The sequence below is a fragment of the Myotis yumanensis genome, unplaced genomic scaffold, assembly GCF_028538775.1.
Source record: "Myotis yumanensis isolate MYYU_CA2020_CCGP unplaced genomic scaffold, mMyoYum1.0.hap1 SCAF_6, whole genome shotgun sequence".
Classification (NCBI taxonomy): domain Eukaryota; kingdom Metazoa; phylum Chordata; class Mammalia; order Chiroptera; family Vespertilionidae; genus Myotis; species Myotis yumanensis.
Genome location: NW_027223757.1, coordinates 87,494,369 through 87,519,185, shown reverse-complemented (window position 1 = coordinate 87,519,185; position 24,817 = coordinate 87,494,369). Strand labels below are relative to the sequence as shown.

The window sequence follows — 24,817 nt, the reverse complement described above, 5'->3', positions numbered from 1 at the left end:
CCACTGGACAGCTGCCAGGGCCCTGCAGCCCAGCCTGGCCTTGCTTGGGGGACGAGCGCCAGGGATTAACCACTGCAGGCCCTGCCCGAGTTGGGCCGAGCCTGCTGCTCCCAGATCAGCCAGCATCCATCGACCACGTTCCCAGGGTGGCGTGGGCATATTCACAGATGCTACCTCATTTAATCCTCACATCAATCTGGCGAATATAGACACCAGCCCCATTTTCCAGATGAGTAAACTGAAGCCCATGGAGTTACATCATCTGCGTAAATGTATACAGTTGGTGAGTAACGTTTCCTCTACTTATTTTTTATTACAAGGGCCTACTATGTGTGAGGCTGTGAGTGATGACAAAATTGTCTCCTGGAGCTTATGTTCTAGTGGTAGAGAAAGGTGATATAACAAGTAAAGTATGTGGCATCTAACTCTTGTGCCGATTCACCCGGTGAAAGGGGAGGGCTTGACTAGGTTTGCGGAGAATATGAACAGGTGAGGGTAAAACTCAGGCGAGTCCCAAAGGCCCTATCTCTCTCCCTTCCCCCCCCCTCTCCCCACCAGACTTCCCCGCCCTCCCAGGACTCAGGTCTGGAACACGTAGGACTGTGTCTTGCTCTTTCCCTCCCTCTGTGGCAATCTGAGAAGAATCTACTTAGTGATGATGATGGTGATGATGCTGGTGGTGGTGATGATGATGATGATGACAGCAGCTAATATTTGTGGAAGACTTACTGAAATGGATGGTGAAAGTGTATGTTATTACAACTCACATATGCAGAAGGAAGTAATCATTCCCTATGATTGATAACTTGCAATAAATCTCAGCTTGATAGATAAAGGTACTTTAGTCTCTTCTGATATGAGACGGTAGCTTTGGCCCACGGTCAAGTCAAGTCACAATGCAGACTCTCCGTGAGGGCGTCATCTCCTTTGGCCTCCTCCCTGTGTGGGCTGGTGCCCGGGCACCTCCAGCCTTATCCAGGCTGCCAAGAGGACCCGGGGCCGTGGGATCCCTGTGGATCTCTGGTGTGTGCCCTGTTCCCTCTACTTCTTGGTCCCTGCACTGAAATCCACTTAGGGGCCAGGTTTGGTCTTGTCTCTGGAGCTTTTGAGGGGAGACCTGGCCCGGCTGCTGAATCTTGCGGCTTCCTCAGGCCCCTGGCTCTCCTGGGACACCCACCGGCCTCTGGGGGGCCTGGGTGTCCAGCTGTGGCCTGGATGTGAGGCTCTCCGTGGGTGGCCTGAGGGTGGCACCCAGGTAACTCCCTCAGTCCTTGCTAACCTCCCTGTCACAGCCCGCTGCTGAGCCCAGCTGAAAGCAACGCTTCTCCAAGGCCGAGGCATTTCCCCAGGTGTGTCCCTGCCCAGGACTCTCAGTCACTGGGCTGTTAGCAATGTCCCTCCTCCCCCTTCACCTCCAGGAGGAAAGAGAGTGACATCCTGGCCGTTCGTTGACTTCTTTCCCTCCTGGTCCTGGAAAGGTTTTCTGTTCTCTCTTTCCGTCTAAAGGAAACACAGCTGCTCCCTGCTCCATGGATGGCTCTGTTCTGAGGGCTCCTTTCCTGGGAAACTAGGTCACGGCTTACCTCTGCTATTACAAGGTCCTAGAGAAAGGAAGGGCAACAAAACGAACACCCGGCTTTCCCGGAGGCAAAATATAGGGGAAGTAGTCTAAATACTTTCCTTGTAAAATGCTCTGTATGGACATCAGATACAGCGTCCCTCCTGCATCACCTCTCAGACTGCGGCCTGCGGTGTGTCCGGCCTGTTCTCTTTCACCGATGAGGACGGTGAGACTTACGTGAAGCAACGGTCCCAAGGCCTGACAGACAGTGGGTGGCGGAGCCCAGTTTCGAAGCTATAAAGTCTGCATTCTCGACCCCCCTGTTCCTGGGCTTTTGCTGCTTCTCAGAAAGGAGTCTTGGGTGCCGGTTCTTTAGCAAACACTCAGTGGCCTGACATGTGGCCCCTTGGATAACATGGAAAATCCCCAGAGAAGGGGGATTGGCCTCAGTGGACTCCCCCAGGGGTCAGGGGCAGGCAGGCCCTTCAGATCACAAGGAACCTCGTTCCGTGTTAGCAAGGGCTGTCCGTCTGCCAGCTCTCTCCCGTTCGTATGCACGGGAATACCTGCACTCTCCTGCTCTCATGCAGCCTGATGGGAGCAACGACTTTCACCAGCTGTGCGGGTGGCTGCGCTCGACAAGGCGTGTGGCGTGACAGCCTCCCCACCCCGCTTCCCCGAGGAGGCCTTGGACTCGCAGCTGGCGCCTCTCTGTGGAGCCTGGCACACCCCGCCTCGCAGCTCTCTCCTGTGGCCGAAGCCCTGGCCCTTTCGTCTGCCAGGAGCTGCTCTCCAGCTGCTGAGGACCAGGGTGCAACATTTGACAAACTCAGCTCTGGCCTTCAGTTGCTCTGGAGTTGAAAAGCTTGGGGTTGGGGTGGGGATCTGTTCAGCATCTAAACATAGCCGGGGGGAATAAACTCTTGCCTTATATTTTTAGTTTTTATTACATAATTAGCATCATGTTAATGGTGTTATAATATTAGCTTTAAATAAAATGGGGGGGGGGGGGGAAGATTTACACATAGTTATGCCATGTGCACATGGACCAATTTTTCCAAAAGTCCCAATGACCTGGGCATTCTGAGAGGGAGGGGCAAGGAAGGGAAGGGGGGCAGTCAGTGAGAAGTGATTTAGGTGCCCTGAAATGGCCGGAATCAAGCCAATGCACAGGCTTGATTTCAAGCTTATGGCTTCTCTTTTGTAAGACTGAGCTCTGGAATCGCCTCCTCCAGGAAGCCTTCCATGGTGTCCTCCTTGTCAACAGCCAGGCTGTATTAGTTGCCTCTTTCTACTCACATCACGCCTTCCCTATGTGCTTCCCATGTTGTGTTATGACTGTTTATGTGTGTGGCTCTTTCCAGGAGACTGATTCCTAGGTGCTCAGGAGAACATCTTATTCATCTCCACATCTCTAGTGCCTCGTACATTCAAGCAGGTCAGATGTTGGTGAGGACGGTCAATAAGCTAAGATGCTAGACATCGGGATCAGGCATTTACAGAAGACTATATGCACTGAGGCTCAGGCAAATGTCTAAAGTCTGCGGGATAGAAAGCAACATTGAAGTGTGTGATCCGTGCCTGATAAGGGTGTGTTTTCTTAGAAGTGTTTTGTGCGTGCAGAACAGAGAGGAGGGAGACTTGGCCGCATCTCACCAGTGCCTGGGAGGTCTCTTCCCATGTTGGGAAAGAGAACACTTGCAGAGCAGGAGAAGGGGCCCCAGTCCCCCCTCACGACTGTGCGAGCTTCAGATCTGCTGCTCTCTCCCTTAGCCTGCAGGAGGCAGGGGCAGTGTCATCATACTGGAATCCCTGCTGCCCCGCATGGTGCCCGGTCACAGAATAGATGCTCAGTGAACATTTGTGCAAGGAATAGACGAGTGAATGGCTGCACGTATGGAGGAAGGAACCCTTGCAGTCCAGTGAAGTTCATCAGGGAAGACCTGGGAAATAAGCATGGAGTCGAGTTATGAAAGGGGGAGGGGCAGGCATTGGCAAAGAGGGCTCGTGGTTGGGTGGTGGGGGCAGGGTGTGGGTGCCCCTCTCGGTGCGGATACTTCCAACCAGATGCTGGCTCAGAATGTCATCACTTGTGGGAGAGGAAGACTAGGAAGTCACATGAACCACAGGCCCAGAGAGAGGCCTTTCCCTTTTCCTTTGCTGCTTTTCCTCCAGCGCTTCGAGTTGGACACATTGCTAAGATTCCTTGAGTCCCTAGAGCAGGGGTGGGGGTGCGGAGGGGGGGGGCGGTTCTAATAAATGAGTCTGGACAGAGGCATGTGGAGAGCGGCCCAGGGAGACGGGGAGGAGGGGGAGCAAATTGGGAGCGTGGGGAGGAGGCCGTTCTATTTCGGGTGCCTGACTCCCAGCCCCTCTCCCGCCAGATCTGCAGCAGACCCCACCTCCGCACACAGTCCAGCGTCCCCACTTCTGTGCACTGGCTTCTGCTCCGACCTGGCTCCCTCCCTGCAGCCTTCAGCTCTTGGCTCATTCTCCCCTGTGCTCGCCTGTATCCAAACCTCCTCCCAAGCTTTTCAGAGAAGCCTTCCCTAAATAGCACCGCCTGCAAATAACAGTCGACATCTACAGTTTATCCCCGTCCCTACTGTGCGCCATGCCCCACACTGGGTGCTTTGCTTGTCCCCATTCAACTCACAAGAAACACGTGAGCTCATGACTCCCGTGACCTCTACTTGACAAATGAAGAAACTGAGCCTCAGAGAGGTTGAGTGAACCAGGCCAGGCCCCCCTGCCAGGTGGTGGCAAAGCCGTGGCTGGAACCCAGATCTGCCTCGCCCCGAAGCCTGGGCTCCTCCCACAGCTACACAGCCCTCTCTCTGAATCAGAAACTCGGGGTGGGGCCCAGCGAGCTGCATTTTAACAGACCCTCTAGGACAGCGGTTCTCAACCTGTGGGTCGCGACCCCTTTGGGGGTCGAACGACCCTTTCACAGGGTCACCTAAGACCATCGGAAAAACACATATATAATTACATATTGTTTTTGTGATGAATCACTATGCTTTAATTATGTTCAATTTGTAACAATGAAATTGGGGGTCCCCACAACATGAGGAACTGTATTAAAGGGTCGCGGCATGAGGAAGGTTGAGAACCGCTGCTCTAGGAGGTTCTAGAACTGCTGGCTTCACTGATCAGGCTCCAACCTGGCTGAAAAACTCCAAGTCCGACCAAGACTCAAAGCAAGGTGCGGTGACGCAGTCGGACAGTTCTGCTTATGGGCTCTGGGCATAGGGTTCCCGAGCACCGGTTTCTGGTTACGAAATAGGAAAAACCACAGCCTTAGAGGGAACAGCTCTGGCTTTGTGTCTCCAGGAGAGGAGCTCCCAAGAGTGGTTACTTGATCTTGATGGCACCTTAGTGTCACCTGGGGACTTTTGCAAACTATCAGTGCCAGCGCCCTCCCCAGGCCAGGCCAGCGTCTCTGAGGGTGGCATCGGGGTCTGAGTGGCTGCAGTGTGCATCGGGTAGAGAACTCCGGCTGCTCACACTCAGGCTGCTCACACTCAGGCCTCTTCCTCCCCATCACTTCCTCCCGGGAAGAGGCGAGGCGGGCTCTCACAGTGACTCTGGGGAAGTTATGAGCCGGGCCTCCCTCTGCTCTCTGGGACCTGCCCCTGCAGGGCGGGTGCATCTGGCCAGCTCGGGGTGAGGAGGTCAGGAGCCTGCTTGTGTGGGGAGGCCCACGGGCACCCCCCTGTGCCGATGCCTGGGCCTGGGCGCTGGCCTCTCTCCTGAGTGGGGCACGAGGAAGTCCTTTTGGCCGGAGATATAAAGCCACGCACTCCCACAGCTTTTCAGGGGCATGGCCGATAAGGTGACCTCTATCTTAGGTGCCCCTTGTGTCTGTTTCTGAACTGGTGCTGAACTCAGGCAAAAACAGGGAGCTTTTATGTAGAACCCGCCCCTCCTCCCCCCCGCAAAGCCCAAACATCATATACTCGACAGAGTTCGTGCTGAATTTCCTGAGATGGCAGAAATGAGCCAGCGAGTTGGTGCTCAGTTTGTTGCATCTGAGTCAAAACCAAGCCCCCTCTGAGCACCTCCCCGGGGCCTGGCCTCCCAGCCTCCAACCTCCTTCACCACCAAGCTCCTCTCTGACAGTTAGCTCCTTAACCCCACTTCTCTCAACGCAGGGAATGTGGATGGTGCTGGTGAGGACTGGAACAGGATCTACTGTAGCGGAGAGAAGAGAGAATGATTTAGAATCGGCTCTCCTTTTTATTTTAATGTGTCCCCAGGTGACGCTGATGCTGCTGGTCCAGGGACACCTGCTGAGGTCACCTGAGCTAAAGGGAACCAGAGGCAGGGGCTCCGGCTGTAGGGATGCTTGGGGAGTCGGTGGGTGGGCGGAGGCATCTCTGGGCCCCGATGTAGTCACGTATCTTGCAAGCGTGGCTGAACATTAGAATCACCTGGAGAGATTGACAAATGCCAGAGCCCAGGAGGGGGACTGTTGCAGTTTTCCCAGAACCAAGAGGTCCCTGGGATGTGGGACTTTTTTAAAACCAGGACAATCCTGGGCAAGCCTGTTGGCTCCCCCTGCCGATCTAGAGATTCTGGCTTGATTGTTTCTGATTTGGATCTAGGCATTGATATTTTTCAGAATGCCCTGTGAGGCCCCTGTGCAGCCAAGTGTGGGAACCTGGGGGGATTTGATCACAAGTCTGGAAAGAAGGGGCAACTGGAGGAAAAGGTGGGCACAGGTGCTGATGAGAGGACAGGAGGCCGACGGGACCCTCCTGTGCCGATGCCTGGGCCTGGGAGATGACCTCCCTCGTGAGTGGGGCATCAGGAAGTCCATTCCTCTGGAGATAAAAAACCACACACTCACCCAGCTTTTCAGGAACGTGGTCAATCAGGTGACCTCCATCTGTGTGCTCCATGCGTCTGTTCCTGAACTGGTGCTGAACTCGAGCAAGAAGAGGAAGGTTTATGGATGGACCCACCACACTTGTTAAATCGCAGATTCCTGGATCCTTGCTGGAGATCTGCTGACCCAGGAGCTCTGAGAGCCGGGCCTGCAGCTCTCAGAGGGGGAGGGCTTGATGAGCTGCTGGGGAGGTGCTGCTAGAGATCTGATGGCTAGAGAGGGAAATGAAGAGCTGACTTGAGGAAGGGGAGCTGGGAACCAGCATAGGATCTGAGCAGGGAGCTTGCAGATGAGTTTGACCTGAGGCCTAGAGGAGGAGTGGGCGGGTGCAGGTGGAGCTCAGAAGAAAGGGTCAGTCTCGGCCTGGGCTGGAGGTCATCCTAACCAGTGGGAAAGGAGGTGCTCTTTGGAGAGGGTTCCAGCTCGGAGGACATCCCAGCTAGCTCAGCGAGTGAGCGCCAGGCGAGGTCAGCACTGTGTCTGCTGGGAGCCGCATCCAGCTCCTGCCGCTATGACCACACGGCCGTGCCCTGCGTGTCTGTGTGGGGCCGGAGCGTCCACACAGGAGCACAGGACTCCCACAGGAAGCATTTTGAGGAGTGGACCGGGCGTGGAAGCTGACGATGGTTTATAGAGTGAAGGAGAGACAGTGCGTGCTGGGAACGAGGGGCTTTGGATGGTCTGTAGAACCTTCCTCTGACCAACGCAGCCATGTGCTGGGACTGTGCAGGTCACTTCGCTTCTCGGAGCCTCCGTTTCCTCGTCGTAAACTCAGATGCTACTCCCCACTTGTCAGGACTGCGGTGAGAATTGAAGGAGATAATCACATAAGATGCTTGCTGGGTAGCAGTGCTCAAGGAAGAGTTAGCGGCCTGTCGTTTGGAGCCTCAGGACTGTGGTGTCATTGGCAGCAGAAGGCAGGGGTGGTCTGGCGGGAGGTGGTGAGAACAGCCGGTGGGAGCTGTGTGCCCATCTGAAGGAGAGGCGGAGAGTTGGAAGGTGGAGCTGGAGGTGGGGGAGGAGGGTGTGGAGTGAGCATTGCCCAGGTAGCCTGCCACACTAGGATAGATGGTGGGCTTGGAAGGAAAAGGAGAAGGAGAAGGGCAAAGGTCTGAGAGGAGGACCGTGCCAGAGCCCGGGCACATCTGCTGGGTACGGGCTCTGTGCTGGACATGGGTTACCGTGGAACCCTGCGACACTGTCCCCGAGCGCAGGGAGGTCACACGCGGTCAGAGTGGCTGTGATTCAGGAAGCAATAGCTGTGCTGTCTCATGTTTGATGATGGGAGAAAAGCAGGCTGCTCGGGAGGGTGCCCAGTCGCGCCTGCAGAAAAGGGTAAGGTTTGCCAGGGGAGTGCCCAGGAGAATGGGGATAGGCAGGGAGAGGCTGTGCCAGGCAGAGCGGCTCAGCTGGTGGAAATCAAAGAGGAAGAGGGAGCTTGGAGCATCGGGACAGCTGGGTGGGATCGCACATTGTTCTGAAACACCGGGAAGAGGAGGAACTAAGAAACTGGCTCTGGAGGGTGACAGGGTGGAAGGAAGGGATGCCCAGAAGGGAGATGCCAGGGCGAGGTGGGTCATGGGCCTCGATTACTGGGCACCGAGGAGGCACCTGAGCGGAGAAAGTGAGGTGCCCTGCTGGCTAGATAAAGCCCTTCAGTGGAGAGAATTGGTGGAGCTTGCAGGGAAGTCAGGGTCAAAGAAAGGATTTAGAAATGGGAGCAGGACCTCCCCCAGGGCTTGGAGCTACTGGAGGGACAGCCGGCTCCCAGAGGAAGTCCAGCTCCTACGGTCTGATGTCCTGGCGATCAGGTCTCCTCTCCTCCGAGGAAATACCTCTTCCTGGGAGCACAGAGGGACAAGGAAACCCTCTGCCTTCTGCCTGCCGCCGGCCTTTCGCTCGCAGGAAGGAGGGGCAGGTAGGGACAGACAGAAATGCAGACGGCCCGGGTTTATCTGGGAATGCCAAGCTCTGATTGAACCGATTGAGCCGTGCCAGTTCGTAAAGGAGCATGCCTTTGCCGCCTCCTGAGTGTCACTTGAGACACCTCTTGAGGGTGTCTGCCCAAGGTCTAGAGGCCTTTGATCTCCAGTGGACTTTGGAGAAGAGAAGAGGTGAAGTTCATTGGGTTTGCCATAAAATTTATTTCTGGGGACTCAACTTTCTCTTTTCTCTCTCCTCTCACCCCCAACCCCACCCCCACCCAGTGCGGTTAGAGGGCCTTCATTCGGGGAGAGGACCTGCTGCATGCATGGCACTGGGCCAGGAGCTGTCCTCACGGGCCCTGAGGCTGTTCATTTTACTTCAGTGGATACACTGGTAAATGAATAAAGAAATAACGTAGCCCTAGCCAGCTTGGCTCAGTGGATAGAGTGTCGGACTGTGGACTGAAGGGTCCCAGGTTCTATTCCGGCCAAGGCACATGCCCAGGTTGCGGGCTCGATCCCCAGTAGCGGGTGTGCAGGAGGCAGCCAATCAATGATTCTCTCTCATCATTGATGTTTCTCTCTCTCTCTCTCTCCCTTGGTCTCTGAAATCAATAAAAATACATTTTAAAAAAAGAAATAACCTAAAGTGTAATAAAGTAGTATATGACCAGTGTCTTATAAACAGAACACAAGTGCTCTGAGTTTATTTGGGAGGATTCGGGCAGATTAGGGTGGTCCGGAAGGCTGTTTGGAGGAGGCAGGATCTGCAGGGGATGGAGCGGAGGAGTGGGAAGCCAAGGTGGGCCTGGCATGGGCATGGGTGCAGGATAATGTTGTGAACCCAAATGTAGAGCAAGCAGAGCCATTCTTCACTTTATTCCAAAGTCACACATTCCCTTGCAGAAGGACATACAACCTTTGCGCTATGTCTTAGAACAGACAGAGTCAAGAATTCAGGAAATACTGCCATTGATTTAATCCAATCCAAGGCTCTTATCGAGTTCCTGCTGTGTCTGCGGAAAAAGCCTTGTGGGGAGCTGGAGATAAAAGCCAAAGTGTCAGGCCCTCCAGGAATTTCAGTCCCTCCAGCAGTGGTGCTCTGAGGGAGGAGTGAGGACCACAAAGTGCTCAGAAACCCAGAGCTGGAGTGGAGGGGGAGGGGGAGAAGGAAGGGAGGCCAGGATGGGACACAGCCCAGCCTTGCTGAGTTGCCCACCCAGGCCATTCGGGCAGGAAGCCACCCCCGATTAAAGAAACTGGTCTCTGTTCCGTCCCTCCATTCCGGGACTGTGGCTCACATTTTTGGAAACACACAGGGAGTGGCTGCGGGGCTGCCCTTCCTGGGAAAGTCGGCCTGCGCTGGCTGCCTGGGGAGATGGGCAGCGCCAGCTGCATGGTTTGTGGGGCCCGGTGCAAAGTGAAAATGCAGGGCTCCTTTTCCAAAGTGATTAAAGATTTTATGACGGTGATAGCAGAGCCTAAACCCAAGCGGGGTCCTTCTGAAGGCCCCCAGTCCACACGCCCGGGAGGCTGGCCCTGAGGATGGCACATCCTGGACCTTTCTGACTCAGTGTGTGTGGTAAGGTGACCGTCCTGGTGCTGTCTGCCTGGGGCAGGGCTTCTCTGGACTAGATTATTCCTAGAGCACTAGGAGGGGAGGTGGGGAGGAATGGGGCTCTGCAGGAGGCTGACATGGCTGTGGGGGTCCCTATATTCAACACATTTACCATGATGCTGCCTCCTCCTCTCCTCTCCGTGCAGGGGAAGCCTTGCTGCCTCCTCCTCTCATCTCTCTGCAGGGGGAGGTTGCTGCCTCCTCCTCTCCTCTCTCTGCAGGGGAAGCTATCTGAGATCTGGAATCATTCAGACTGAGGGTCATGTATTTTATGAACTTGATTAACTGGCCGAGTTCTTATCTTCTCTAAGCCTTAATATCCCTAGATGTGAAAATGCAGATCATAATACCATCTTTGCAGGATGTCGGGGTGATTAACTGAAATAAAAAACGTGAAACTCTGAGCCCGGCCTAGTGGGTAGTAAATGTGAGTCAGTATCCTTCTTTCTGGAAATGTACTGAACATATAGCTTGTAAAGTTCGGAGACACATTATTTGTTTTTTTTCCATCTCAGGCTGGTTGGGGAAGCAGCTAAAATCAACAGGAGAATTTCAGATAGAGGCAGGGGGAGTGTGTGCCCTGTTATAACATAACCCAAGGGAACCCAGTTGCATCTGCTGGACACACACAAACCCATGTGCACACAGGCACCCGTGCCTGTGTACACACATCCAGAGCAGAATCTAAATTGGGCTGCAATCGGGGTGTCTTATACGAAAGAGCCCGAGTTTGTGTGTCATCTCCTGGTTTTGAACCTCAGGGTCCTCATCGGTCAAAGATCCTGACCTCACTTGATTGTCTTGAGATTAGATGAGATGACAAATGTCACCTCGGACTCTGGCCCGTGGCAGGTACAGCGTCCTTTGAGTAGGTCTCTGCTCCCAGGCAGAGGCTCATGGGGACATGACGATGAGACACTGCACTCCCCACAGTGACACTTTCTAAATATCAGGCTTGGGTGCCCCCTTTATGACCTACAGGCAGGCTAATTCAAAGTTGAAGTGGGGGCTGCTTTGGAGCAGCATTAGTTTCCTCTGCTCATCTACTTTGAGGAACTGGCTGGATCCTCTTTCTGCTGAGACTTGAAAGTCAGTGGAATCAGGTGTATTTGTTTCCTGGAGATGAACACACATATACACACACCACCTATGCATGCGCACCATACCCCATACACACAAAATACACACAAACCATATGCATACACATGCCACATGCAACCACCCTACACACACACTTCTGCACCCACAGAGTCACATCCTCTCACGTGCTAACTTGCATTCATTTCTTCTCTTCTGCCTCCCCCTCAGCCCTTTACTGAGCATCTCCCACACTTGCTTGTCCACTCTTCATGGATCAGGTCTCTCCCCAACCCCACCCAAACCCCATCTCTCCTGATGCCTTGTCCTGAAAACTCTACCTCATGGTCCCATTCTCGACCCCCTTGGCCATCTTCTCTGCCTCTGACAAATTTCAGGACTGTAACCCTGGCAGTGAGAGCCCTGTTTTTATCCACCTGGATGCCCTGGGCTGCTGTGATTTAGCCCTATCCCCAGAGACATCCAGATGGAAACAGGTCTCTCCTGTGTGTGCTTCTAACTCCATCCTCACTCAGCTCCCGGAGCCCCTCAGCTCCTCTCTGCTTTCCTGGGCTGAGCCCTGCACCTTAGCCATCATTCTGAGCAGCCTGGGGTGGGAGAGGAAGAGGGAACTCAGTTTGAAGGCTTGCAATGTGCTTGGTGCTATGCTGGCTGCCTAATACTTGCCCTTCATTTGGTGCTCATGGCAGCCCTGGGAGGTGGGTGTTGCTGTCCATGTGTCCATGAGGGAGAGGAGGCTCATGGGTATTAAGTCATTTAGCCACAGGCTTAATATGAAAGCATACACTCTTTGCACTCCTTCCTCCCAGAAGATGAAACCAGATGGGCTGAGGCCTAGCCTGTAGGGATTCCATGTTCTACATCCCAGGCAGTCTTTTCTAGAATCTGCAAAGTAGCTTATAACATTAGAAATCTTCTAGAAGGGAGCCTGAGCCCTTGATGGCTTGATATTGTGAAGCTATGAATAGACCTGTTTTGTTTGTTGTTAATGACTTAATTGGACTATAATCCTATCTAATAATAGACAAACATGGTAATTAACCATACCTTCGCTACGCCTCCCATTGGCTAATCAGTGTGATATGCAAATTAACCACCAACAAAGATGGCGGCTAATTTGCATACTGAAGGCAGATCCCGCTGCGCTGCCCTGCCTTGGGCTGGCGGCAGCACGATCCCCAGCCGCCGCCCGCCTCAGCGCGGGACCCAGGCCTGCCATTTGCAACCAGGGGAGATGGGGCAGACACCGCGGGATTGGGCGTGCCATCTGCCACCAGGGGAGCGGGCCTAAGCCAACAGGTGGTTATCTCCCGAGGGGTCCCAGACTGTGAGAGGGCACAGGTTGGGCTTAGGGACTCCCCCCCCTCCCCCCGCCGTACACAAATTTTTGTGCACCGGGCTTCTAGCAATTCCACTTAAAAATATTATCTATAATAATAAAAGTGCGATATGCTAATTAGACCGGATGACCTTCTGGACAAAGCCACGGCAGCAGGGACCAAGGCAGCTGCCACGGTGGCAGGAGCTTAGCTCCTTGCACGAATTTCGTGCATCGGGCCTCTAGTTGATATATAACAAGCCTTACATAATTAAAGTACATAATTCAATAAGTTTAACCTATGTGTGCACCTCTGAAACCATCACCTGATGGTTTGCTCTTGGACCCCCAGCACCAAGAGCAATACCAGTTGTGGAGCAAGTGCTTAGGGGTTAAGTGATTGAACCAGGGAATGAATGGTGAACTAAGGGAGCTCAGGGGGTATGGTTCATTCAGCCAGCAGCATGTAGCACCTCGCATGTTCTGTGGCCCGGAGCCCGGTGTTGGGTGGGAGAAAATCCAGGGAGCATGTGGTTTGACCTGCTCACTTACAAGCGAAGCTCAAGAAAGTATGCTCTCTTGTCCAAGGTCATTCCTCTCTTGTCCAAGGTCATTCCTCTCTTGTCCAGGTGGCCTGCTAGGGCAGAGTTGGGACTCAATCCTAAGATGAGGTCTTCTCATCTTTAGCCTAAGGTGGTTCATCTTTTAAAGCAGTGTTTTCTCATGAAAGTAATAAATGCCCATGGTAAGAAATTTGGGAAAATCTGGAACAGTGTCAGAAAAATAACCCCAAACTCCAGGAACCCAAAGATCATTGTGTGTGTCTCTCTAATCAGTCCCTATTAACCAAGCCTCATGTTTTTGTGTTTTCAGTCTTGTGACCCTGGGTTGGACATCTGGTCCTGACTCTGATGGCATCTCTGATTATGTCCCGCAAATGCTCCTCTAACCCCTCTGTTTGAGCCGGGAGCCCAGGGTGGAATGCGACCCCCATTGGGCATACAGTTCTGCAAACGTTCCTCAGACTCAAGCGTTTGCACTTCCCCTGTCATCACGGTATACACACTTCATTAGATGCATTTGTTTAATTGTTTCCCTACCCAACCAAACCGAACTCTTGTTTACCATTGTCTTTTTCCAGCTCTTCACATGGCACTTAGGTGCTCAACAAATATTTGGTAGAATGAATGAATGAACAGATGAAATTATATGGATAAGAGTGAGGGGCAGGTGAGGGGTCACCTGGGTCTGCTTTTCAATCACATTTGCCTTCCAGGAGCCAACTCAGTTCCCCTTCCCCCTCTCCCAGTCCCTGCCCTCCCCCACTCTGCCCGCCAGGAAAGGTGGGTTATGACTGTAGTCCGGTCCAGAATTTATGTCCAGCCCAGCCCAGCCCAGAGGCACCTGCACAGCCTTCTCAGTGTGAGTGCAGGATGCTGAGGGGACTGGCAGGACTGCATGAAGGCACCATGTCTGGAAAGACAGCCCGAGTCCAGCATTTACCATGTGCACAGGCCCACCTGGGTCCCAGGGCTAGCCTCCCCTAATAGCACCTGGGTCCTGCCCTCAGGAGTGACAGCATGCCTTTGTCCTAGGACTCTGGGAGAAGAGGACCAGCAGGAGTGGACAGTAGGACGCTCCGCTCCTCCCCACTCCACCAGGGTTTGAGTGCTCAGCGTGCTGGGCGCTGGGGCGAGTCCAGGCAGGGTACACAGACAGAAGCTGTGGGCCCTCTTCCCTGGAGCCTTATCTGTGTGATGGAGGAGGGGAAGCCAGAGGGTGGTTTCCCTTTGGCCAGGAGCCCCTCTGGCTCTGATGGGTAGCAGACTTGGTGTTGAAATTCCTTCTTCTCCTTTACTTCACAGCTGTTGTCCAAAGAGCTCCCAGCCCTCCCTCTCCTGCTCAGCCCAAGTCCTGTTCTCTGTGCCCAGTACATGTCATGCCAAAGCCCCTCGTGTGCTCACACACGTGTGGGCACACCCTCCGTGACATCCCCGGCATCGGACCCCTCCTCTCCATTCTCAGCGATTCAGGGCCTCGTTAGCTCTCATTCAGCTGGAGAGAGCTGCCTCCTACCTCTTCCCCTCTGTCTGCCTCTCCTGTAGTCCACCCCCTGAAATTGTCCACCCAAATGCCAGCTCTCACCAGGCCTCACAAACTCTCTCTTTTCACTAAGAGCAACCAACTAATCAGCCAGCAAACCACACCCACCCATCTTTCAGCAGCTCCTCCTCAGCTGGCATGGGGGCCTGGCTTTGTCCAGCCCAACCTTGTTTCCCATGCCCCTCTCTGAGCCCTGCATTCCAGCTTGGGAAAACCACGTCCCTTCACCTCTCACTCACCTCATAGCTTTCTTGATGCCAGACGCTCTGGTACACCTGGTGAATGCTTTCTTGGACACCCCTGCACGCTGGCATGTGCCAGTATTCTCTCTTCCTCTGTGACCCAGCTTCAGTGCCATTTCCTGTGGAGACTGTTCCAGATCACCAGCCAGAAGTCACTCTTATCCTCCCTGCGGACCAGGCCTGGACCACACCTCCTCCCTCCCGTGAATCCTAGTTGTTTATGCACGTGCCTCCCCTACAAGACTGCCAGCCTGGTGAGGATAGGGTATGAGGTTTGGTTCAACTGAGATGCCCAGGAAATTGCTTTGTACCTGGCAGTCACTCAGGGGGTGGGAGGATGGATTGATGGATGAATGGATGGATGGATGGATGCTTGACCATAGCCTTGGGGAGCTAGTATCTGCTTGTTTTCTGCCCCAGTGAGACAAAGAAACCTATATTCTCTTCATCATTTTTCAAAATGAGAAGCCAATTGGAAAATCCCTAACTTCACATTCACCCCAAGTCAGAGAAATGCCACTTTGGGGAATTTTCAGTTTCCTTTTCCCGGCAAGATACCCCTTTCTCTCCTTCCCCTTCTCCCCTTCTCTGTGCCTCCCACTCGACAGGGCAGCCTGCACAGAGGGGATGGGGCTGAGAGAGTTGACTTTTGCTTTCTGTGTCTTTCCCAGAGCAGAGGGGAGAGCCATAATTTAGGTGGCTGCTAAAAATAGCTCCCTGGTCCTGGAAAGAGCGCTTGATTATTTTTGAAAGTGCTCCCCGCCCCTTCCCAGCCCTGCCTGAGGTTCACACTCCCTTGTCCTGAGGTTGACAGGGAGGTGACAACCCGTGGCCAAGCCCTGTCTGGGAGATGGTCCCACAGAGAAGTGGGCGATGCGATGTCTTCATGCTTTCTTTTCCTGTCCGACTCAGATGGATCTCACTCCCAGAACCACTCAGCACTGAGTGGGGACAGTGTGGTAGATGTGGGGTCTGGAGACCCGTTTTGAGTCCTCGCTTTACACTCTGCATCTTTCTGAACCTCACATTTTTTCATTTGTAAAAGTGGGCAGTTGGATGAGGGTGTTGATACTCATATTTACCCTGCAGGAGTGCGGTGAAAGTTCAGTGTAAACCTTGAACATGGTAGGTGTTCCAAAATGATAATTATAACTTTGTTATGATTAGAATCACTGGATTTAGAACACAACCCTCCCGTTTTAATGGGTGAGGACACGTGATTAGCCTGTTTGATACACTAAGTTGAACCATATGAAATTAATGATTTTGTAGATTAAACATAATTGAATACTGTCAGCTCCATGTAATTCAACCTAACACAGTGATGGGTAAGCTTTCTGTAAAGGGCCAGGGAGTGAATGCTTTTGGCTTTGTGGGCCACGGGGTCTCCAGTGCATGATCGCAGCCATGGGTGATACTTAAATGGTGGGTGTGCTGTGTTCCAATAAGACTGTATTTGCAAACACAGGCCGTGGACTGGATTTGGGCCCTGTAATAATATGTAACATTCATTCATGTAGAGAGCTTTCTGTAATATAGACAGTCAACTTTCAGGTATCTTCATAATTATAACAGTGGTGTATGCATGGAGCTATTCATAGTGTTTCCCATTACTAGGCACTTTCTAAGTGCTTTACAAATACTAACTAATTTAGTCCTCATGACACCCTGTGCAGAATGTGCTGTTATTATTTCCCCATTTTCCTGATAAGTTACTTAGAGAGGCCGAGTAACTTGTCTGAAGCCACAGAGTTAGAGCTGCTGGCAGTTGAACAGAACCCAACCAAGTTTGTGGGTAGAGTTGGGTGCTGGTAATTCAACTTCAGGTTGGAAATGTGTGTGTAGATAGAGTTATGAGGGATCTCAAGCCTGTTTGCAGCCCCCATAGCATGAGGAGATGGTCTTCAGAGGCTTGAAGTGGTAGCGGGCGAGGTGTAGGTGGGCAGGGGGAGAAGGTGGGCAGAGGCTCAAGATGGAAAAGCATAGACTCTTCCTTGGGGAGCCAGGTCCCGGGTAAGCTGGGCCTGGGTCCATTTCCTAGGTGGCCTCCAGTGGTGTACAGTGGGTCAGCATTTAGGGTGGAATCTCCTGCCTATGAAACAGGAAGTTGTTTGCATTCCTTATGTTCCATGCAGTAGCTCTGGGCCCCATTCCAAGATCCAGGCTCCAGGGGACATGGTGGTGAGGAGGGCAAAGGAGCAGGCTCCCCAGAATGCCTGAGCTATACTGTCAAACCAAGGTACTTGTATCCCCTATCTATTCCCTTTGCCTATTAATTTAGCCACAAAATAATAGGCCGCTGGTCAGAACTCTGGCCTCACGCACACCATGTTGTTTCTGCCTCCTTGCCTTTGCTTTTGCTGTTCCCCTTGCCTGGAATGCCTTTTCCACCCTTAATTCTCTCATCTCTTTCAAGACTAGCTCAATATCTTCTTCTCCTGGACACCTTCCCTGGGCTAAACCAGGTCCCCTTTCTCAGTGCTGCCACCGCACGTGTCTCTCTAGCCCTTGTGTTGCCTCCCTTGCCTCCCTGGCTCCTACACTAGGAGGGACCTCCTTGAGGAGAAGTCTCTCTAGCCCTTGTGTTGACTCCCTTGCCTCCCTGGCTCCTACACTAGGAGGGACCTCCTTGAGGAGAAGGACCGCACCTCGTTTAGTTATCACCACCCAGGTCCGTGTCTAGCACACAGGCTAGAAGCTGGTTAAAACCACGTGTGTTCAAGTGGCCGCCACCACTGTCCTCAAAATCCAGTCCTTCACCCATAGGATGTGGTTGTGGGCCAAGTTGCCTGACCTTTGGGAGCCTTGATGTCATCATCAGTAAGAAGGTAGAGTCATGTTCTTGGAGAGTTTCAGGGACTAAGTGAGATTAAGCACTACATTGTCAGCACAGTGCCTGGCTCCTAGCCGGCATTTGGAAGTGGCCAAGGAGAGACACAATAGCATATCCTTGCCCTGTTACCCCCATGAGTGGGGCTTGGGGCAGGGGGCGGCAACTTGAATACTCTAAAGCCACTCTGTTGGCCCCAAGAGATAAAGGGAGGGTTTATGAGTCAGCTTTGGTCATGTGATAGGAGCACTGAACTTGGAGTCAGAATATTTATTTATTTATTTTTATATTTTCTTTTTTGGAGTCAGAATATTTAGTTGTGAGTTTTAGCTCTGTCTCTTAGCAGCTGGTGTTGTGACAAGCCATGTGACAGCTCTGGAGCCTCATGATTATCATCTGTAGGGAGGGATAATAGCAATAACCACCTCACAAGGAACATCACAAAGCTGAAATGAGACCTCAGAGATAGGCAAACACCTGGCCCAGCTCATAGGAAATACTCAGTTACAAGTGATTGAGTTGGGGCCTATAGAACTCTTGGGAAAGCTCTGAGCAAGTCTAAGATAGGGACATTCCTTTGACATGTGCCCTATGGCTTAGTGCAGCGGTTCTCAACCTGTGGGTCACGACCCCTTTTGGGGTCGAACGACCCTTTCACAGAGGTCGCGCCTAAGACCATCGGAAAACACATATATAATTACATATTGTTTTTGTGATTAATCACTATGCTTCAATTATGTTCAATTTGTAACAATGAAATTGGGGGTCACCACAACATGAGGAACTGTATTAAAGGGTCACGGCATTAGGAAGGTTGAGAACCACTGGCTTAGTGGTTTATAGCTTTAGAGTCAAAGTCATTAAAAATAAATAAATAAAAAAATAAAAAATAAAAAATAAAAATAAAAAAATTTAAAAAACAAACAAACAAAAAAAAAAACAAAGTCATGTGTTTGAAGCCTACCTATGCCATAACTAGCTGTGTGTCTTGAGGCAAGTTACTAAACTTCTCTGAACAGCAGGTTTTTCTTGTTTCTTTCACTAACTTCTTTAAAATGATGCCACCTATCTCAGAGAGTTGTGGTGGGGATAAAATGTAGATATAACCCAGTGTGTGGAATATACCAAAGTCCCAGTTGTAAAAATATTATTCTGCTTTTAGTTATGAGTTTAGAGTAAGCACTGATGATACAGGGCTTTTGAAGTCCTAATTAATGCAAAAACTGGTGCGTAGAGGGCCTGGGGGCTAGGGTTTGAGGGTAAGGGTTAGGATCTTCATCTTTACAGACCAAATGGGAGCACTGCACTCACGCAATAGGAAGTGCTTCCTGGCTCGGGCGGAATGTGGGAGGAGCACGCAGTGGAGGCTGAGAGCCCTGGGGAAATCTTTGGGAATGAAATCAAATCAGACAGTGTGAAAGGTCAGGGCTGACTGGGCTCTGGGAGTTCTTCAATCCAACCCTGCCACTGCACCGAGAGGACACTGAGGCCCAGCTAGGATAACAGCATGACCCCCTGCCCCACAGCTGACTGGTAACACGCTCTGGTCTCCTGAATAGAGGACATGTGTGTTCTCCACAATGTGGAAGGGTGGCAGTAAGGAGGGGAAGTCTGGCGGGAGCCCGAGGCTGGAGGAGGCCCCTGACAGTCACAGGAGGGCTAACTGGTGGTGACCAGATGTTTTGGTGCCTTAGGGTGCTGGTTGGTCTGTGTTTAGGGACTAACAGTCCTGGAAGACCTTGTCCCCACAGGAGAAGAAAGGGATGGGGCAAGGAGACAGGATAGGGAGGACATGGAGCTGTTAGTATCGGGGAAGTTTCCATGGAGAGAAAGGTGGGTGGTGGTGGGAACAGGTTAAATCCCTCTGGCCCAAGTTCAAGTCCACTGGATTTTGTTCCGTTGTTGCTACCTGTTTTTCTACATTGCTTCTCATACTTTTCTAACGTGGGGACCTCCATTGCCTGTCTTTGTAAAGGGGTTTTGCAGAAATGACTCTCTGGTCACCTCTACCTTCCCTCCTCCCTGCCCAGGGTGAGTGCAAGGGTTTATCTTTCCATCTGGAGGTAGCTCAGAGCCTGAGGAGAAGTCAGATCCTCTGGGTCAGACTTCCCAGTTACCAGAGGTTAAGCCAGGTGGCTTAAATCTGGCTGGGCTTGTTTCTACGATGCCCGGCTTGGTGGCCCATCCACGTCTGGAGAAGGGCTCCTGACGGAGGCTCTGGGTCGGGCAGTCACCTTGCTGTGATGATGCCATTGAAGCCGCAGCAGCAGTGAGGGCCCACTGTGATCGAGGCATCTCATTTATGTTACCTCCTTTTCTCTTCACCAAAACCCAGTGGGGAAGATGCTATCATCATTATCTCGGTGTCACAGTTGAGAAACCTGAGGTTCTGAGAGGTAAAGACCTCATGAAACATACTCAGGGTCACCAGCCAGGGGTCAAATCCCAGTTCCTCCCACTTCGAAGACTCTGTTCAGGTGGAGGAGGGGTTACAGCAGGGGTTGATGGGAACTCGGGGTGGTGGCAGGTGGAAGCTGTTGCTCCTGATGGAAGAAAATCAGGTGGCCTTTGGAATCTTCATGACCCTTTCCTGGTCTGGAGGAGACCTTTGACACTGGAGCTATTTCTAAACTAAGCTGTGGAGATGGATCTTCTCTAGTGGGGGAGGCTACTAGGGGCTGGAGCCGTGGGTAAAAGGGCCATTGATGCCGGAAGGCAAGCTCTGGTGTGGTAAGTCAGACAACAGCCTGAACACTGGGGTTCAATCCCAGCTCTGTCCCTCACCTGTGAGACCCAGATAAGATATTTCTTCTTTGAACTGTAGGTTTCTGATCTCTCCATGAAGCTAGATAATTTCCAGCTGAATGTCTGTGGCTTTAGTTTCGGATGCTTCGATGTGTCCCTAAGAAAGAGAGGCAGCAACAAACTTAAAGAGGGATTCATGGGGAGGAGGACGTCCTCAGAAATAGAAACATACTCAGCAGCTGTCAAACAGGCCTCCCCTTAAAGGGGCAGATATACAGCGTTCCCCTGGGTGCGCAGTTCCTTCTCTGGGTCTACTTCCTCCTTCCTCCTGAGGCCACTCCCCATCACTCCTTATACTCAGGGGAGACACTAAAAATATTTAAGGAAAGCCATGGTCAGTGTTTCACGCACTGAAGGATCACAGGTTCGATTCCCAGTCAAAGGCACATACCTGAGTTCCAGGTTCAATCCCTGACCCCAGTTGGGGCGCATACCGGAGGCAGCCAATCTATGTGTCTCTCTCATATCAATATCTCTCTTTCTCTCCTGTCTCCCTTCCTCTCCTTCCCTCATTTCCACTGTCTCTGAAAAGCAATGAAAAATATATTTACAGGTGAGAATTAACCAATAACCAAAATATATATTTAAGGTATGGCATGGCACCAACTAACCAGAGAAGTCACAGCTACAAACAGCTGGTGTAAGACTAACAGGGTATGCTAGCTGTATGCCTGCCCTGCCCCCCACCACGGCTTCCTCCTGGCAAAGCCTGGCTCAGGGGGTGAAGGGCAAAGAAGGACAAGAAAGGAGGAGACTGGGGGAGAGAGAAGAAGTTGAGGCGGTGAATGCAGAAAAGAGTTCACAGGTCTTCCCAGACATCAGCTCATCTCTCCCCAAACCCCATCATGCCATCAACCCAGCCTCACCACGGCCTCTTTCCTGCCCAAGCTCTGTGCCCTGAGCAGAGCAGTCTTGCCCGCCGGCTGAAGCTTCATTTTGAAGGCTGGTGGAAAAAAGGGGGACCTGGTCTGTACTCTGCCTCATCATCCCAAACTTGACAACGGGCAGGGGACTCCCAGGGTAGTCCACCCCATCTGCCTGCAGAATTGTTGCTTTACCAAGCCTGAGAGTCGGGGACCAGGGCTTTGTCTCATCCACTCTTAACTGACAAGTCCTATGGCCTCCCTTGCTCTCTTGTTTTCCTCAGCGCCACCTATTCCGGGTTTGCCACCATGTACCAGGATTGCTGTGTTAGCCTGCCTGCTGCTTTCTCTACTCCCAATTTCAAGATTGTTCCCTTGTTTCCTACGAGTGTTCCAGATTGCTTATCAATGACTAGAAGTCAGAGATTTTAATCATGATTTCTTTTTTTAAAATATATTTTATTGATTTTTTTTTTTACAGAGAGGAAGGGAGAGGGATAGAGAGTTAGAAACATCGACGAGAGAGAAACATCGATCAGCTGCCTCCTGCACATCCTCTACTGGGGATGTGCCCGCAACCAAGGTATATGCCCTGGGACCCTTCAGTCCACAGGCCGACGCTCTATCCATTGAGCCAAACTGGTTAGGGCTCAATCATGATTTCTTGACCGATTGATAAGGACCCCTTTCCTCCTGTGAAAACACAGGCTGGTTGTTTTTCAATTGACCACAAAATATTTTTTGAACATTAAGTGCAAGGGATTTTATTAGCTATAGAAATTGGGGGGAGGTGGTCAAAGAAGCAGGAGGCATGGCCCTGTCTTCACTGTGGCTGTGCTGAGCCAATATGTAAATACATAGTAGACAACCCACAACACAGGCAGCCTTGGGTATATGCTGTTTGAGGCTATCCTGTCACAAAGTTTATAAAGAAATATAAAAGCTCCAGGATGACAATTAAAATGCATCATGACTTATATGAGAGGCCAGATCAGATGGCTAAGTTAGTAGTGAAATGGTTAGGGCTTAGGAGACAAAGCAATGCTCTCCAGAAGTTACCTTGCCTTTACTAGGAACAGGTTATGCCACATTTCACTTACTTTTTCTTGATCAGGTTCTAGGGCTTGGGCCAAAGGAATGCCTTAGGTCGGGCTTAGCTCAGTTCCACCAGCCTTCAGGGAGCGTCTCCTCCGGTGCCCTTACAGGAAAGGGCTGGGTAACTACGTGGTTTGTGGATCAAGAGCTGGTTGGAGGACTGTTCCCTGAGAGTGGACTAGTCCTTTGCCATTCCCATCTAGGTCTGTTTGTATCCTTGCTGTGTTCAGCTTTTTTAGGAATGATGTGAGTAAAGACCATGGGCATGTTCTGATCATTCTGTTCATGACCTAAATCCAGAAGAAGCAGCTAAAAACCAATACTTTAAATACCTTAACCCTTCCCTCCCCATTGTATGAAGCCTTTAAACTAGGTATCCCCAAACCCCAGCATGAATGAAATGAGTGAGTGAGCTCTGCTGGGTGTGGGTCTGCCAAGATCAGGGAATAGGATTCCCTGACGTGATGGGAGAGGCAAGATGAGGGCCATCTCTGTCCTCCTGAGAGTCCAGTTTGGGACTACACCCATCCTCTTCCCTAGAGGCACAGAGTAGGAATCTGCAAGTGTGTGTCAGGAAACACTGAGAGGGTGCGGTGAGGAGGAAATGCCTCCAGGTAGAAGGAGCCGGAGAAATGCTTGGCTGTTGGGTTGAGGGCTCCTGACAGTTGAACAAAGAAGTTATGGTGGCAGAGGGACCACTGTCCCCGCCCACCTGGCTGCCATGTCTGACCACTCTGTGCTCTCTGCTCCCCTACTCAGATCACGATGAGGACCTAGGGCACCTGCCTGCTGACTGTCCCCCTGGCCTGCAGTGACCATGGCCCCCCGCAAGAGGAGTCGCCATGGCCTGGGCTTCCTGTGCTGCTTTGGGGGCAGCGACCTCCCTGAGATCAACCTCCGGGACAATAACCCTCTGCAGTACCTGGAGTTCTCCGGTCCTATCCCAAACACAGAGGAGCTCAACGTCCGCTTCGCAGAGCTGGTGGTGAGTGAGGGGCTGGGAAGGTGATGGCAACGAGGAGGGGAGTGGCTGGGGCAGGCAGAGCAAGACAGAGGGCAGGGGCCCATGTGCTGGCATTGTAACCTCTGAAGCTCTGCGTGGCGCTGAGGTGGGCCCCCAGGACCCCCGAGCTGTGTGGGAGCAGCAGACCTCTCACCAGGCAAGGCATCCCCAGAAGAGCGGACCTACCTCATTTCTGCTTTGGCTTCTAGATCTAACGGACAGCAGTTAGGCCACCGTGGAAAGAGCAGGTCCAGGTTTTTGTGAAATGAGGCAGTGAGAGCATCTAAACCTGACCTTCTCTCTGATCTTGGATTTCCCTGATCCTTTTACCCCAGGCGCAGGAAGAAGAGGCAGGGTGGGATTCTGTAGGCAGACACTGGGCACCCCAAAACAGTGATGACTGGCTAGAAATATGGAGATGGGGATGCCTGCATGGCACCTGGAGCTGTCTGGGGCCGGGGATGACTGTATCCCACGCCCAGCCTTAGGGAGGCAGCAGCCCTGCTGTTCACACTGGCATCAGCCCTTCTCTCTGATGCCACCTGGACCAGAGCAATAGCAGTGTGCCTTTGTGGGAACCGCTGTGTGTGAGAAACTTCTCCTCTACCACAAAGGGGCAGAGCAGGAAAGAAGCATGATTCCGCTCATGGGAGGTGTGCTGGTGAGATCGCCTGCAGGCCCAGGCAAGCCCAGACCAGGGATGTAGGACCTGTACCCACGATTCAGACCTGAGCCCTGCCGTAGGGCAGAGTGACAGGCACAAGCCCATCTACTGGAGCCTATCTACCTACCGTGAGCTCCAGATCACTCATGCTCCTGGTTGACCAATATAGAGATGATGCTGTGTGATTCGGAATGAGATATCACACTTGGATTCGATAATAGACGTATCTGATTAAGGCCATCTAGCCCTTAAAATAACAGGATGCTAACAGATGAGAACATGAAGGTAATGTGAAAACGTTGCCCGCCCTCCTCATCATATCCGGTTTAGGAATACTCGTGGCTGCCTTAATTTATGCCCTTCTCCCAGGATAGGGCGAGGTTGGGAGAGAGCAAGCGTTTCCTAGTGTGGACTAACATGTGGAGCCCGATGCGTTAGTCAGCGCCACTAAGATCTGTTTTCACTCAGAATGTTGCTGCCACCACGTGTGGGTTCCCACACCAAGCAGTTCCAGTTCTCTGCAGACACCAGCGGGTGTCCCACAGTTTAACTCGTTTCTGACACTAGCTACCCAGAATTAGCACAGACCCCATGGGTTGAGGGCTCAGCCCACACGACTGCTCCCCACTTCATACACCAATCACAGCTAGTGGGTTCCCAGGTTACCCACACTGCTGTTCGACTTGGCTACAAATTGGGGGTTTCCACCATCCCCACTTCAGGTTCAGTAATTTGTTGAATGGCCCACAGGACTCAGGGAAACACTTTTCTTACTAACGCCAGTTTATAAGGGATGTTATG

General features: G+C 52.1%; 1 protein-coding gene across 2 annotated transcripts in view; it reads left to right on the top strand.

Annotated features, from left to right (window-relative positions):
- Window positions 1-24,817, top strand: part of DAAM2 (dishevelled associated activator of morphogenesis 2) — a 104,091-nt gene that overhangs the window by 36,036 nt on the left and 43,238 nt on the right. The window contains exons 1-2 of one of the 2 annotated variants that reach the window (XM_070418641.1): window positions 219-283; window positions 23,109-23,334. In XM_070418641.1, coding sequence (XP_070274742.1) covers window positions 23,167-23,334 — 168 coding nt within the window. In that variant the 5' untranslated portion in view covers window positions 219-283; window positions 23,109-23,166. Of the gene's footprint in view, window positions 1-218; window positions 284-23,108; window positions 23,335-24,817 lie in introns of those variants that run through there. The other variant, XM_070418640.1, reaches the window with a different exon arrangement.